At 49.0% G+C, this 12,174-nt stretch overlaps 1 protein-coding gene across 1 annotated transcript; it reads left to right on the top strand.

The window, feature by feature from the left end:
- The first annotated feature begins 642 nt into the window (after positions 1-642).
- On the top strand, positions 643-5,205 carry LOC125515323 (uncharacterized). The gene is made up of 5 exons (XM_087528967.1): positions 643-1,017; positions 1,080-1,176; positions 3,527-3,641; positions 4,148-4,343; positions 4,437-5,205. Exons 1-5 carry the CDS (start codon positions 648-650, stop codon positions 4,574-4,576), a joined length of 918 nt encoding a protein of 305 aa, XP_087385093.1. The 5' UTR covers positions 643-647; the 3' UTR covers positions 4,577-5,205.
- The last annotated feature ends 6,969 nt before the right edge of the window (positions 5,206-12,174 follow it).

Raw genomic sequence — 12,174 nt, 5'->3', positions numbered from 1 at the left:
TTAACCAAGTTGTTAGGCCCTTCCCAGTGCTCCACGGTGGATAGATGCTAAGCATGCCACATAAGCGAAAAAATGACATGGCACAACATTTAAGGAGGGGAGAGAGCACTTTGGTGACCCTAAGAAGAACCAATGACAAGCGCGAGAACCTAGGCAAACCACATGAATGAAACAATTTGACCAATGCATGAAAGACTTTAGGTGCTAACTCATTAAATAAAGTGTGCTTAGCAACAACAAGTTAAGCACCTACGCATTGGGGAGTTGAGTTGCTAAGGTATTTAATGCACTTAGCACCTCATCTTAGCACCTTTGCATTGGAAGAGGTCTTAGTATGAGAAAACATCATTGATGTAAGTGGCATTGTATAGATGCAAAATGTATTTTTCATAGTGGCCTTGTATAAGGGAATGGGGGGAGTACAATTTTTCCATAGAGTGAAAAAGTATGTACATTTATTGAGAGCAAATATGTATAAAATTCAAAAATGGTAAAATTATATTGTCGGGTTTTTAAGCATGGCAAATCGAATATTTTTATGGCAAATTGTGTTGTCTCGAGCGCTGGCAAATCCTTTGAGCAACACAGATGTGTATAAATATTGATTTGCCTTCTGTGGGCTATTTGTTTGGGCTTAAGGCCTTTGGATGGCAAAGGAGGCCGTGTCCACCTCGGGCTTGGGGTGCACTTGGCGTTGGAGTCCGTCCGGCGTTCCCCCTTGGTCTTCCTCCCCACCCCCAAATCCTGTCCCACCGACCGGAGTCGCCGCCGAGATGACTGGCCTCCATGACAAGCGCGCCACCAGCGAGTCCCGGAGATCCAAGCGCCCTGAGCGGTCCAGGCCGGAGGCGAAGGTGGCGGAGCCTCCGGCACGCCGGGCCAAGCGCGCCGAGGGCCATGTTCCTCTGCGCAAGCGCGAGTCTGCGAGGGTCGGGCGACCACCCCACCCCCTGGACTCGGAGGATGTGACTGCGGAGCCTCGTCCAGCACGCCGCGACGAGCGATCATCCTCACCCCTTTGCGGCGATGGGGGCACGGAGGAAATCACCATGGCTCCTCCACCGCCAAGCGCGAGGACTCCCCTGACTCGCCTCGCACCGCCTACGTGCTCCGCAACCGCCGAGTCCCGGATGCCGGCGACCCCAAGCCCACCCCCCCTCCGTGCTTCGACAAAAGGTATCTCTCTATATCTCCACCCCCGCAACGCAATCAATTCCATAACTTGATCTTCGCGATGTGCTGAATGCCTTGGATTTGGTTCATGGATGCTGAAATTCTGCTTCGTTGTGTGATTTTTGGGCAGATTGGTTTTACTATTGTGCTGACCACATGATGAAGCTTCAACCCACTGACAATTGCTACTTCCTAGCTTTGTTAAATAATATGCCAATGTTAGCAGTTAGTAACAATTACTCCTGTAGACTTACTCATACGAGTAAATTACACAAAACCACCAGTTTAAAGGCTAGGTTTGCGAAAAACACTACAATACATTTTTTTTGCAAAAAACACCGTGTCTACCGTAATCTTTTTACAAATAACACTGATCGGCGGATTTGCCTCGGCTGAGCACGTTTATGACAAATGGGGTCCGCTAGTCAGGCTGATGTGGCACCAATTTCTAACACCGTTAAGTTGAACCGTTTTACTAGACATGGGGCCCACTTGTCAGCATTTCACCTTGATCTCTCTCTCTTCCCTCGAGCCAGCAACATGCAGGAGCGCCGCCGCCGCCCATCACCATTGCCTCTGAGCTCCACGAAATTCACCGCCGTTAACCAGCCCTCACCCAGATCCGGCAAGAATCAAGTCGCCCCCCTCTCTGTACCTCGGATTCGTGCTCCTCCCCTGCGAGCGGCGGCCACGAGCGCCGGCGGGACTTGGATGAGGTCGGCGAGCCCGGCGATGCACATCGTCCTTGGCGCGTGGCGGAAGGCTGCCCCTCGGCCGGGGCGGGACTAGCGGCGTCCTCTGCCCCCCCCCCCCCCCCCCCCCCCCCCTCGATGCGGCAACAGCAACGGCGGCCCTTGCCTCGGCTGGGGTCGGGACGGGCGACGGCAACCGAGCCGCCGGCGCCTTCCACACTCAGATCCATTCTCCCTGCTCCAATCCAGCTGGTGCCTCTACCTCTGCGCTCGAGCCGCCATCGACGTAGGAGCTGCAGTAGCCAGTGAGCAGGGTGGTCGCCGTGGCTGAGGAAGGAGGCGGCGACTCCCTGCTGGAGCATCACGGTGGCTCTGGTTCGGAGGAGGTCGCCGTCAAGATGCACGAGACGAAGCAACATCGTCGGCGGCCAGCCCGCTACTCCCTCCCCTTGTCAGATCGGCGGGGTTGTGCAATACGGCTCGTCAGCGCGTGGTGGCGTCGGGCGCACGTCGGGTGCGGGCCTCCGGGCATGCGCCGTTGACCACAGGGGCAGGACGGGCGGCAGCGAGCTGGTGAAGATAAGGCGAGAACGGACAGATTTATTCTTTTTATTTCAATGACAGGTGGACCCCACAGGGCTCCACACAAGAGGATAAAGTCCCAAACATCGCCGTTACATGCGAGGTGTTAAGCGGTGCCACGTCAGGCTGACTGACGGGCCCCATTTGTTATAAACATACTCAACAGAGGCAAATCCGTCGATCAGTGTTATTTGCAAAAAGATTACGGTAGACATGGTGTTTTTTGCAAAAAAAAAATGTATTGTAGTGTTTTTCACAAACCTAGCCTTCAAACTGGTGGTTTTGTGCAATTTACTCCACTCATACACTAGTATAAGTTGGAGCTGATATAGCATCAATCAACTATGCTGATCAGACTAGAAAATGCCTTGATCTCTCTATACATCTCTAATCCTTGCAATGTGCTGGATTTGATTTATGGGTGCTAATTTAATTCCACCCGCCAATTCTGCTGCTCTGTAACGGCCGGGTCACTCCAGTAGCACCCTTCTTCGTTGTGTGAATTTTGGTCAGATTGATTTTACTATTATGCTGACCAAATGATCAAGCTTTTAACCCCCTACCCAGTTGCAACTAGCTTTGTTGAACATGCCCATTGTTAGCAGTTACTCCTGCAGAGTGGTGTAAATGGGAGTTAATATAGTGCTGTATCAATGGAGGGAGTATGGTACAAATCTCTCTTTTCCATGATATTAACATGAAACAATACTTTTTGTTTCATGTCTACGTATTTGATGTGACTGGTCATGACATGGTTTAATCATGTGCTCCCTGTCTTGTGTTTATATGACACAGTTTGTTGTCCTCCATGTCTTATATTCAGTGTTGCCGTTAAGAAGCACAGGAAATAGCCTCCTACTAGTAGTGATAGCAGCTAAGGTCCAAAATTATTTGTTTGATGCAGCTTATCACCCTTTGAGTTTTGATTTTTTTTCAAAGACCTGGCACTTGTATTCCCTTCTGTCAGACTCTGTTCAGTGTGACAATAGCGCTCAGTGTTGAAAATCATACTAGTTGTTAATTTGATGGACATTTGAAATCAAGAAATGTGCGTGATGTTGACGCTTGTGCTGTTTCAGGGAAATTAAGCTGGATCAGCCACGCTTATCCAAGAGGCAACTTAAGCGAGCTGAACTTTGGAATGCCCCAGCATGTGCGCGCAAGGGTTTGGAACGCTACAACGGCATGAATCAGGTTTTGATCTAACTGAAGTTTATAAACAGTGCATAGTGCCACTTCGTGACTGTTACATAATCACAAATCTGGACACCTTTTCATACTTGGCTTTATTTATGTTCCGCTTCAAAAGTTAATGTGTTGATGTCTATTGCTGGAAATGAGTCACACCTGAGCAAACTTAGATGGTTGCAAACATACAACCTCATTAATCTCACGACATAGGTGTGATTATAGAGAAACTGGCATGAGGTCTAGAACTGTGCCTTCATTGCTTATGCTGCCAACATCTCTTGCATGAGTCTACTGGTGTTGATTGCGCACCTAGCCCAGCAGATGTGAGGCTGTTTCGCCCTTGGTAGTCCCATGATGGGTTGCACCTTGTAAACCTTGGTTGTACTTTCCAATTGGTTCCAGACTATAGAGTCGGGGCTGAATTTGATAGCTCATAATGCAATTCCAAGTATATATATCCATCTTGTGAGCACTTTCTTATTTTTGTTTGTTATAATATAATATTTTAGGGGGATGAGTATGAGCTGGTTGAAGCAGTGGGCGTCAAAAGCTTTTGCTACTGTGGTCCGTGGCTGCATGCAAATTTTCTTGCTAGGCATAAAGGTGCCAGTAGCTGTGATGATCTTGTTCCCAAGCACTTCTTTGCTGAGCTGAGGATCGATGCAGATGGTCTGTCGTGTGTTTCATGCTTCAAGTTCGACTCAGGTGTGCTTGTGTAGCTTGAAAATTTATTTTGATGGATTCTTTGTCTCTTTGTGGTGCTAATTGCATATATTTCCTTCTTATATACACTTGCAGTTGACTGGAAGAACTTTGGCGGATGTGGAGTTTGCCCGGCAACATTTGTCCATCCCGCTGGTGGTGGGTACATTGGTGCACTGCCTGAACGACGTCTTCAGCCTGCTCCCACTGGTCTACAAATATCGTTTAGCTTTTGAGTTTATGGTAGTAGAATGATTTTCTAGTTTATGCAAGTTAGTTGTTAAATCAGATAGTGAAGTCTGAAACTCGACTTTGATGAGTCAGCTAGTGAAGGCTGAGATAGCACTTTGATGTTTACTCTGCCAACAAGTTCAGACTGGTAGAAGGGCAGAGCAGGGTGGAGCTGCAAAGGAGAAAGAGATCAACTCGAAGGTCATGGAGAAAGCCAATATCATGAAGTCTGAGCTCCAGATGATCGAAGAGATAATGCTTACGAACGGCTGCAGGAGGTTGAGCATGTCAGCATGTACCGTAGGATGACTATCAGAGATGTGTCCCAAGGAGATGAGCCCAAACCCTTAAAAACTGGGAATTCAGAGCTTGTTCCCCCTAAGTAGACTGCTTGTTTTAGTCCTTTGTTGGTTAGTTGTCGCCGATCGACCACCTATGTCGTGACGACGATGCATTTCATTGTCTATAATGCATTCTATAGTCTATGTGAATCATTAGCTATTCTGGTTTTGCAATGCCTGACGATGTAACGATGTAGCATTAGAGAATTGTGGGATAACCCCGTTGGTAGGGTCGCATTGGCGTCTGAAGAATAACTGACAGCACATTGAACTAGTGTGTACGATTTTTTTTTTTTGTAAGAATAGCATTGTTCTTTCTTTATCTGACCCAAGTGGCGTACGGGGTTCCTTTGTTGGACTTTTTTTTTTTCAGACGATGTTGCATTGAGGCTATGGTGCATCGTCACCTCTGGATCCGAAATCACTGCTTGTCTCTCCATGAATGTGTCGATATAAGAACAATATGCAAATAACCATAAGAATAAAGCAATTTTCAAAGTAGTACTAGCAACTATACCAGGTGCAGCTAAGTCTAAGAAAATAGTATCTTGTGGTTGTTAATTCCGTCTTCAAAATAGTACCATCAAACTATCTTTCTTGGTAATCAATACCGCAAAAAAAAAACTTTAAGCCACGTCCATTGCACTTGTTGCTCAAATGGATGTATCTAGATGTATTTCAATACTAGATACATCCGTTTGAGCGACAAGTAATTTCGGACGGAGGTGGTACCATTGTAAGGACACTGGGGCAAATAATAAGCACTAGGAATTCACTTAAGTTCAAAACTCTTAATTCTCGAGAGGTAAGAAGGGTGAAGGTTTTTTGTCCACCTCATGTTGCCAACCCTAGCGGCCAACACGAAAGGTCTTCTCCACGCCACCGCCTTGGTCCCCCTCCTCTCCTTCACCCAACGACCTCGATCGTGGCAAGAGTGGGACCCACCTGTCTCGTTTTTCTTTTCTTTATGTTTTGTTTCCCTAGTGGCATTGACGAGGTTGTGGCGGCAATGGCATGTTGGAATAAGGTCTCTTCGACATCTACCTACCTCGGCAATGTCTTATCTGGTGTTGACGAAGGACTTGTGAACGTTTGTGTTGCTAGATCTGTTGGCTCTCTTCGGATCATGCCAGTTGTTGTGTCTATCGAGGAGAGTACTTGGTTGGCTATTGTTAGGGAACATAGGAAAAAAATACTTTTTTAGTCATACCTACGTACATGCCCAGGATCACTATCAAGATGCAAGAGAGGTTTAGATCTTATCTTTACCAACAAATGTAGTGGAGAGAAGAGTTGGTGAAGACTGTTGTTACAGATTCCCGTAGCTAGGATTAAACCTCCCAAACATGGGAATTTTCTCCCTTGAAAGAGGATCAAATAGATGATCCCTCTGCTAGTATCCATGTGTACGAAAATACCAATCCAGCAGGGCTTCACCATCTAGAACAAGAGCCTACGGAAGAACTAGAGGTGGAGGTGGAGCACCCTGAATGCATAAGAACTTTTCGTGAGAGAGAAAGAGAGAGAGATGGGGCAGCCTCTGCGCCAGATGAGATGTGTTTAGAGGGGCTGCCCCTCTCATATTTATAGAGGCGTGGGAGGAAGGGCTGCCTTAGAAGAGGAGGCACCTCCTCCTAGTGTCGGCGCACCAAAGGTGGGTGCCCCACCAAAACCCTAGCCCCCCAACTTGCCCCACAGGGCAAAGGGGGCCCACAATTGGGGCCATGAGGCTGCCCCACTTGGACTTGGCCAAGTGGGCAGTCCACGGCGCCCCTCCAGAATATCCCGAAAGGTTTCGGGAAGCCTTTCGATGGCTTTAGGTGTCCTTCGGGACCTTCCTGATTTACAAAAAAAATCGATTTTTCTCTCTTAGAATATTTTTAAACTTCATGGAATAATCTGGTGAATACCTCTCATGATCCTAACACTTCTAGTGCTCAACAAATTGGTGAACCTTAAGCCTGTGACCCCCCCCCCCCAAGTTCATACATGACCCATAACACCTTTTGATCAATAATCGGTAGCGGGATCTGGGCATCCATATTGACTTCTACATATAGAAGAATAATTATCACGTGAACCTTATGTTCATGTACACCATTCCATTTGCTTCGCAATATAACAGAACCCGAGGCAAGACTTTATCGATATCCTTGTGAAGCGACAACTTGACATTCTTTTTCTCGTTTCCGCATTCCGGTTTCCCTGTGATCATATCACATTATGTTTAGCCAGATGATGATTGAGGGAGTCCTGGATTAGGGGGTCTCCGGACAGCCGGACTATATCCTTTGGCCGGACTGTTGGACTATGAAGATACGAGATTGAAGACTTCGTCCCGTGTCCGGATGGGACTCTACTTGGCGTGGAAGGCAAGCTAGGCAAGACGGATATGGATATCTCCTCCTTTGTAACCAACCTTGTGTAACCCTAGCCTCCTCCGGTGTCTATATAAACCAGAGGGTTTTAGTCCGTAGGACAACATACAATCAGACCATAGGCTAGCTTCTAGGGTTTAGCCTCTCTGATATCATGGTAGATCAACTCTTGTACTACTCATATTATCAAGAATAATGAAGCAGAACGTAGGGTTTTACCTCCATCAAGAGGGCCCGAACCTGGGTAAAACATCGTGTCCCCTGCCTCCTGTTACCATCCGCCTTAGACGCACAGTTCGGGACCCCCTACCCGAGATCCGCCGGTTTTGACACCGACATTGGTGCTTTTCATTGAGAGTTCCTCTGTGTCGTCATCGTTAGGCTTGATGGCTCCTTCGATCATCGATAGCGATGCAGTCCAGGGTGAGACTTTTCTCCCCGGACAGATCTTTGTATTCGGCGGCTTCGCACTGCAGGTCAACTCGCTTGGCCATCTGGAGCAGATCGAGAGTTACGCCCCTGGCCACCAGGTCAGGTTTGGAAGCTTAAACTACACGGCCGACATCCGCGGAGACTTGATCTTCGACGGATTCGAGCCCCTGCCGAGTGTGCCGCACAGTCACAACGAGCATGATTTAGCTCTACTATCGGACAGTGTTCAGGAGACCGCACCGGCAACCGCTCCGACCCTCAATTCGGAGCCAATTGCGCCATCCATGGACGGGTGGATAGACCCCACCACGAAGGTCGTATTCTCAGCGGCAATCAAGTCGAGTATCGACCTTACCCTTCACGGGAGTCGTGATGCCGAACTACCGGATTCTTCCCCGGCCATGGACTCTGAACCGCCTGCGCCCGTGCCTATCGAATCCGACTGGGCGCCGATCATGGAGTTCACCTCCGTGGATATCTTTCAGCACTCGCCCTTCGGCGACATATTGAACTCATTAAGGTCTCTCTCCCTGTCAAGAAAGTCCTGGCCGAACTATGTTCGGCAGGATGGGGATGCGGATGACGAAGAAATTCGCCACCCACCCACCACCCACTTAGTAGCCACTGTCGAGATCTGACCGACATGCTCGACTTTGACTCCGAAGACATCGACGGTATGGACGACGATGCAGGAGACGAACAGGAACCACTGCCCACAGGGCACTGGACGCCCACTTCATCATATGATGTATACATGATGGACACACCCAAAGAAAACGACGAGGAGGAACGGAAGGACGCAGCGAAGGGTTGTTCCCTCGAGAAGCAGTCAAAGCGGCGGCGTAAGCGCCGCTCCAAATCCCGCCTCGGCAGAAACAGCGATCATATAGACCCAGCGATAGAGCAGGGTGAACCATCGCCCGACTACGGCAACACGGAGAATCAAACCGAACAACCCGACTCCGTCGAAGATAACAGTCCGGACGACATCACACCGAACAGGCACCCGGAGCAACAGAATGCCCATCAAAGGCTTGTTGCCAATGCGAGGAGTCTGAAAAGGCAGAAGCAAAGGCTCAGGGCTGCACAAGACACACTCAGAATCAGATGGAGTGAAATACTCAACACTGCAGCAAAGTACGGCGGTAATCGCCACACCAAGAGCTACCCGAAGCGAAAGTTGCTACCTGAATTCGATGAGATGGCCTTAGATCCCCCGCAACCAAAAAACAAAACAGCCATCCGGTCGGATAGACGACCTCGTGGCCAACATAGAGCGGCAAACGACGCCGCACATAAGCCAGTACGCGATCCACGTGAGGGCTCGCATCAAAAGGACGATGCAACCAGATCCATCTACGGGCCACGCAAGCGCGCTCTAGCATGCAATGCAACACAACAAACATCCCAACACCACGGTACACCCAAATACAGGGGTGCCGCACACCCCCTATGTTTCACCGATGAGGTGCTGGACCATGAATTTTCAGAGGGATTCAAACCCGTAAACATAGAGGCGTACGACGGAACGACAGACCCTGGGGTCTGGATTGAGGACTACATCCTCCATATCCATATGGCTCGAGGAGACGATCTCCACGCCATCAAATACTTACCCCTCAAGCTCAAAGGGCCAGCTCGGCACTGGCTTAAAAGCCTCCCCGAAAACTCCATTGGAAGTTGGGAAGAGCTCGAAGACGCCTTTCGGGCATATTTTCAAGGGACCTATGTCCGACCACCGGATGCAGACGATTTAAGTCATAAAACTCAACAACCCGGAGAGTCAGCCCGAAAGCTTTGGAACAGGTTCCTCACTAAAAAGAACCAAATAGTCGACTGTCCGGACGCCGAAGCCTTAGCAGCTTTCAAGCACAGCGTTCGAGACGAATGGCTCGCCAGACACCTAGGCCAAGAAAAGCCAAGAACAATGGCAGCATTAACAAGCCTCATGACCCGCTTTTGCGCGGGCGAGGACAGCTGGTTAGCCCGATGCAGCACCAGCGGCCCAAGTACATCCGAAGTCAGGGACGAAAACGGGAAATCATGACGCAACAGAAACAAGCGCCGGAATAAAGAAGACAGCCCAAAGAGCACGGCGGTAAACGCCGGATTCAGAAGCTCTCGGCCAGGTCAGCAAAAGCTGTCCTCCAAAGGCAACAGAGACGAACTGTCCAGCCTAAACAAGATTCTGGACCAAATATGTCAGATCCATAGCACCCCCGATAAACCTGCAAATCATACCCATAGAGAATGTTGGGTCTTCAAGCAGTCCGGCAAGCTCAACGCCGAACATAAGGGGCAGGATACACCAAGCGAAGACGAGGACGAGCCTCGCAAGCAAAGCACTGGGGAACAGAAGAAATTTCCACCAGAAGTCAAAACAGTAAATGTGTTACACGTGACAAAGGGGAGAAACAAAGCGGCACTCCTAGAGACACATGCCCCAGGGCCTATCACCGTGGAGTCCTGCCACTGGTCGTTCCAACCGATCACGTTCGACCATCGGGATTACTCGGCAAGTATCCGGCGTGAAGGATGGGCTGCCTTGGTATTAGACCCAATAATTGACGGATACCACTTCACACGAGTCCTGATGGACAGCGGCAACAGTCTAAATCTGATATATCAGGACACAGTCCGCAAAATGGGGATAGACCCAACAAAAATTAGCCACAACAATACTACCTTTAAAGGAGTAACGCCAGGCCCAGAGGCCCATTGCATGGGCTCCCTGCTACTAGAGGTTATATTCGGCTTTCCCGATAACTTCCGCAGCGAAAATTTAACGTTCCACATCGCTCCGTTCCAAAGTGGTTATCAAGCACTACTTAGACACGAAGCTTTCGCTCACTTTAACATAATACTGCATTACGCTTCTCTCATGCTTAAGATGCCCGGTCCGCGCGGCATCATTACAGTAAATGGAAATATTGAGCGCTCCTTGCGCGCGGAAGACCGTGGCAGCCGCACACTAAACGGCCTCACCAACTAAAGCATCGGACAGGTCGTTAAAACCACGGACGCGGTTAGACGAGTCCGGTGCGGCTATATGTAATCGATACAGGTTTGATGGCTATACCCCTATACAAGGGGCTCAGCGTGCGCAAACAAGTGGCAATTAAGCTCAACTTTACTCATCTTGAATTGTACATGGTTTCTTTAGTATAACCTACCTTTTTGCACAACAACTTGTCAACTAAGTTCCTCTCTTTTACAGATGACCATCGTGCTACACCCGTCCAGGATACGGCACAACGGAAACACAGGCACAGACGTGCAGCAGGGACCCGTTCCAAGGATTCTTTTTAGATTAAGACCCTGCGTAAACATTTTTTACTGTCTCTTGTTGATACACATCCCCCGGATTCTCATTACAATTGAGAAGGATGCTGACGTATTGGTATGTGGCCACGTCAGAATATTGCACGTACCTGGACATCAGGGGCTTATTACAAAGGGCACTGCTTAAGCCCGGTTTACATCATAAAGACCGAATACCTTAGGGAGTGTTCGGCGTCGCGAGTTTGGCCTTATATGCATCAGCTCCGAATCATGTCTTTGGTCAAATGTTGGGTTTGCCCGGCTCCTGTGTTTTGCTGCCTTACGTTCCGCTCTATCGGCTAAGGCGTCACCAGGAGAACTACTGCGATTGTGCCCTGGTTCATCCGGACGAGCACCTCAGTAGAGAAAGCCGAAAACTGACTGTCATGATATAGCGTGAGACTGGTCAACCACTCGATGACCTAGCGGAATCTTCGTGATTCCTTCGCCTTAACGAAGGGCCATTTCCCGGCCAGGCATGTACGCGCCCCGAATCCGGATGAGCGTGGAGCCACCAGGGGCTATATAGTAGCCCAATTGTCAAACTCCTCTAGCTAAGTGAAAGTGTTAAAGCATTATAGTCCGGTTGCCTAGTTCGCTGTGCTATCACCTCCTTAATGGACCAAGACGTTGGATCAAGTGTGAACATGCGTCTTCTGTGAACACCCCCGTATTATATGCGTGGGGGCTGAAGCCGACGACTCCAATCTTTCAGGTTATATACATATATACATAAACGGCCGCACATGAGGCATCATAGTACTTTCGGGCAAAAGTATAAATACAGCCTTGATAAATTCAATAAAACATTGTTTTTACAATGGGAATACATGTCACTCAAACATAATATTCCTCAAGCACTGAGCCTCTATCGAACGAGCGCCTTCAAGAACTTCTTCAAAGTAGTGCTCGGCAGCCACTCGGCCTATGGCCGAACCCTGTGCCGCAACAGTGGTGGCATCCATCTCCGCCCAGTATGTTTTGACACGGGCAAGGGCCATTCGTGAGCCTTCTATGCACGCCGACCTCTTTACAGCATCGATGTGTGGCATAGCACCAAGGAATTGTTGCACTAAGCTAAAGTAGCTATTCTGCCTTGGCCCTCTCAACCACATATGATCCACAACGGAC

The sequence above is a fragment of the Triticum urartu genome, chromosome 6A (genome assembly GCF_056163025.1).
Source record: "Triticum urartu cultivar PI428250 chromosome 6A, HENAU_Tu73, whole genome shotgun sequence".
Taxonomy (NCBI): Eukaryota; Viridiplantae; Streptophyta; class Magnoliopsida; order Poales; family Poaceae; genus Triticum; species Triticum urartu.
The sequence above is the reverse complement of the archived record's forward strand: the minus strand, read 5'-3'. Positions and strand labels throughout refer to the sequence as shown.

Excerpts from the sequence above, each read along its gene's own strand:
- LOC125515323 (XM_087528967.1), top strand. The coding sequence starts at position 648 with ATGGCAAAGGAGGCCGTGTCCACCTCGGGCTTGGGGTGCACTTGGCGT. Across the intron at positions 3,642-4,147 it reads GCTACAACGGCATGAATCAG|GGGGATGAGTATGAGCTGGT; the intron begins GTTTTGATCTAA and ends ATAATATTTTAG. Across the intron at positions 4,344-4,436 it reads ATGCTTCAAGTTCGACTCAG|TTGACTGGAAGAACTTTGGC; the intron begins GTGTGCTTGTGT and ends ATACACTTGCAG.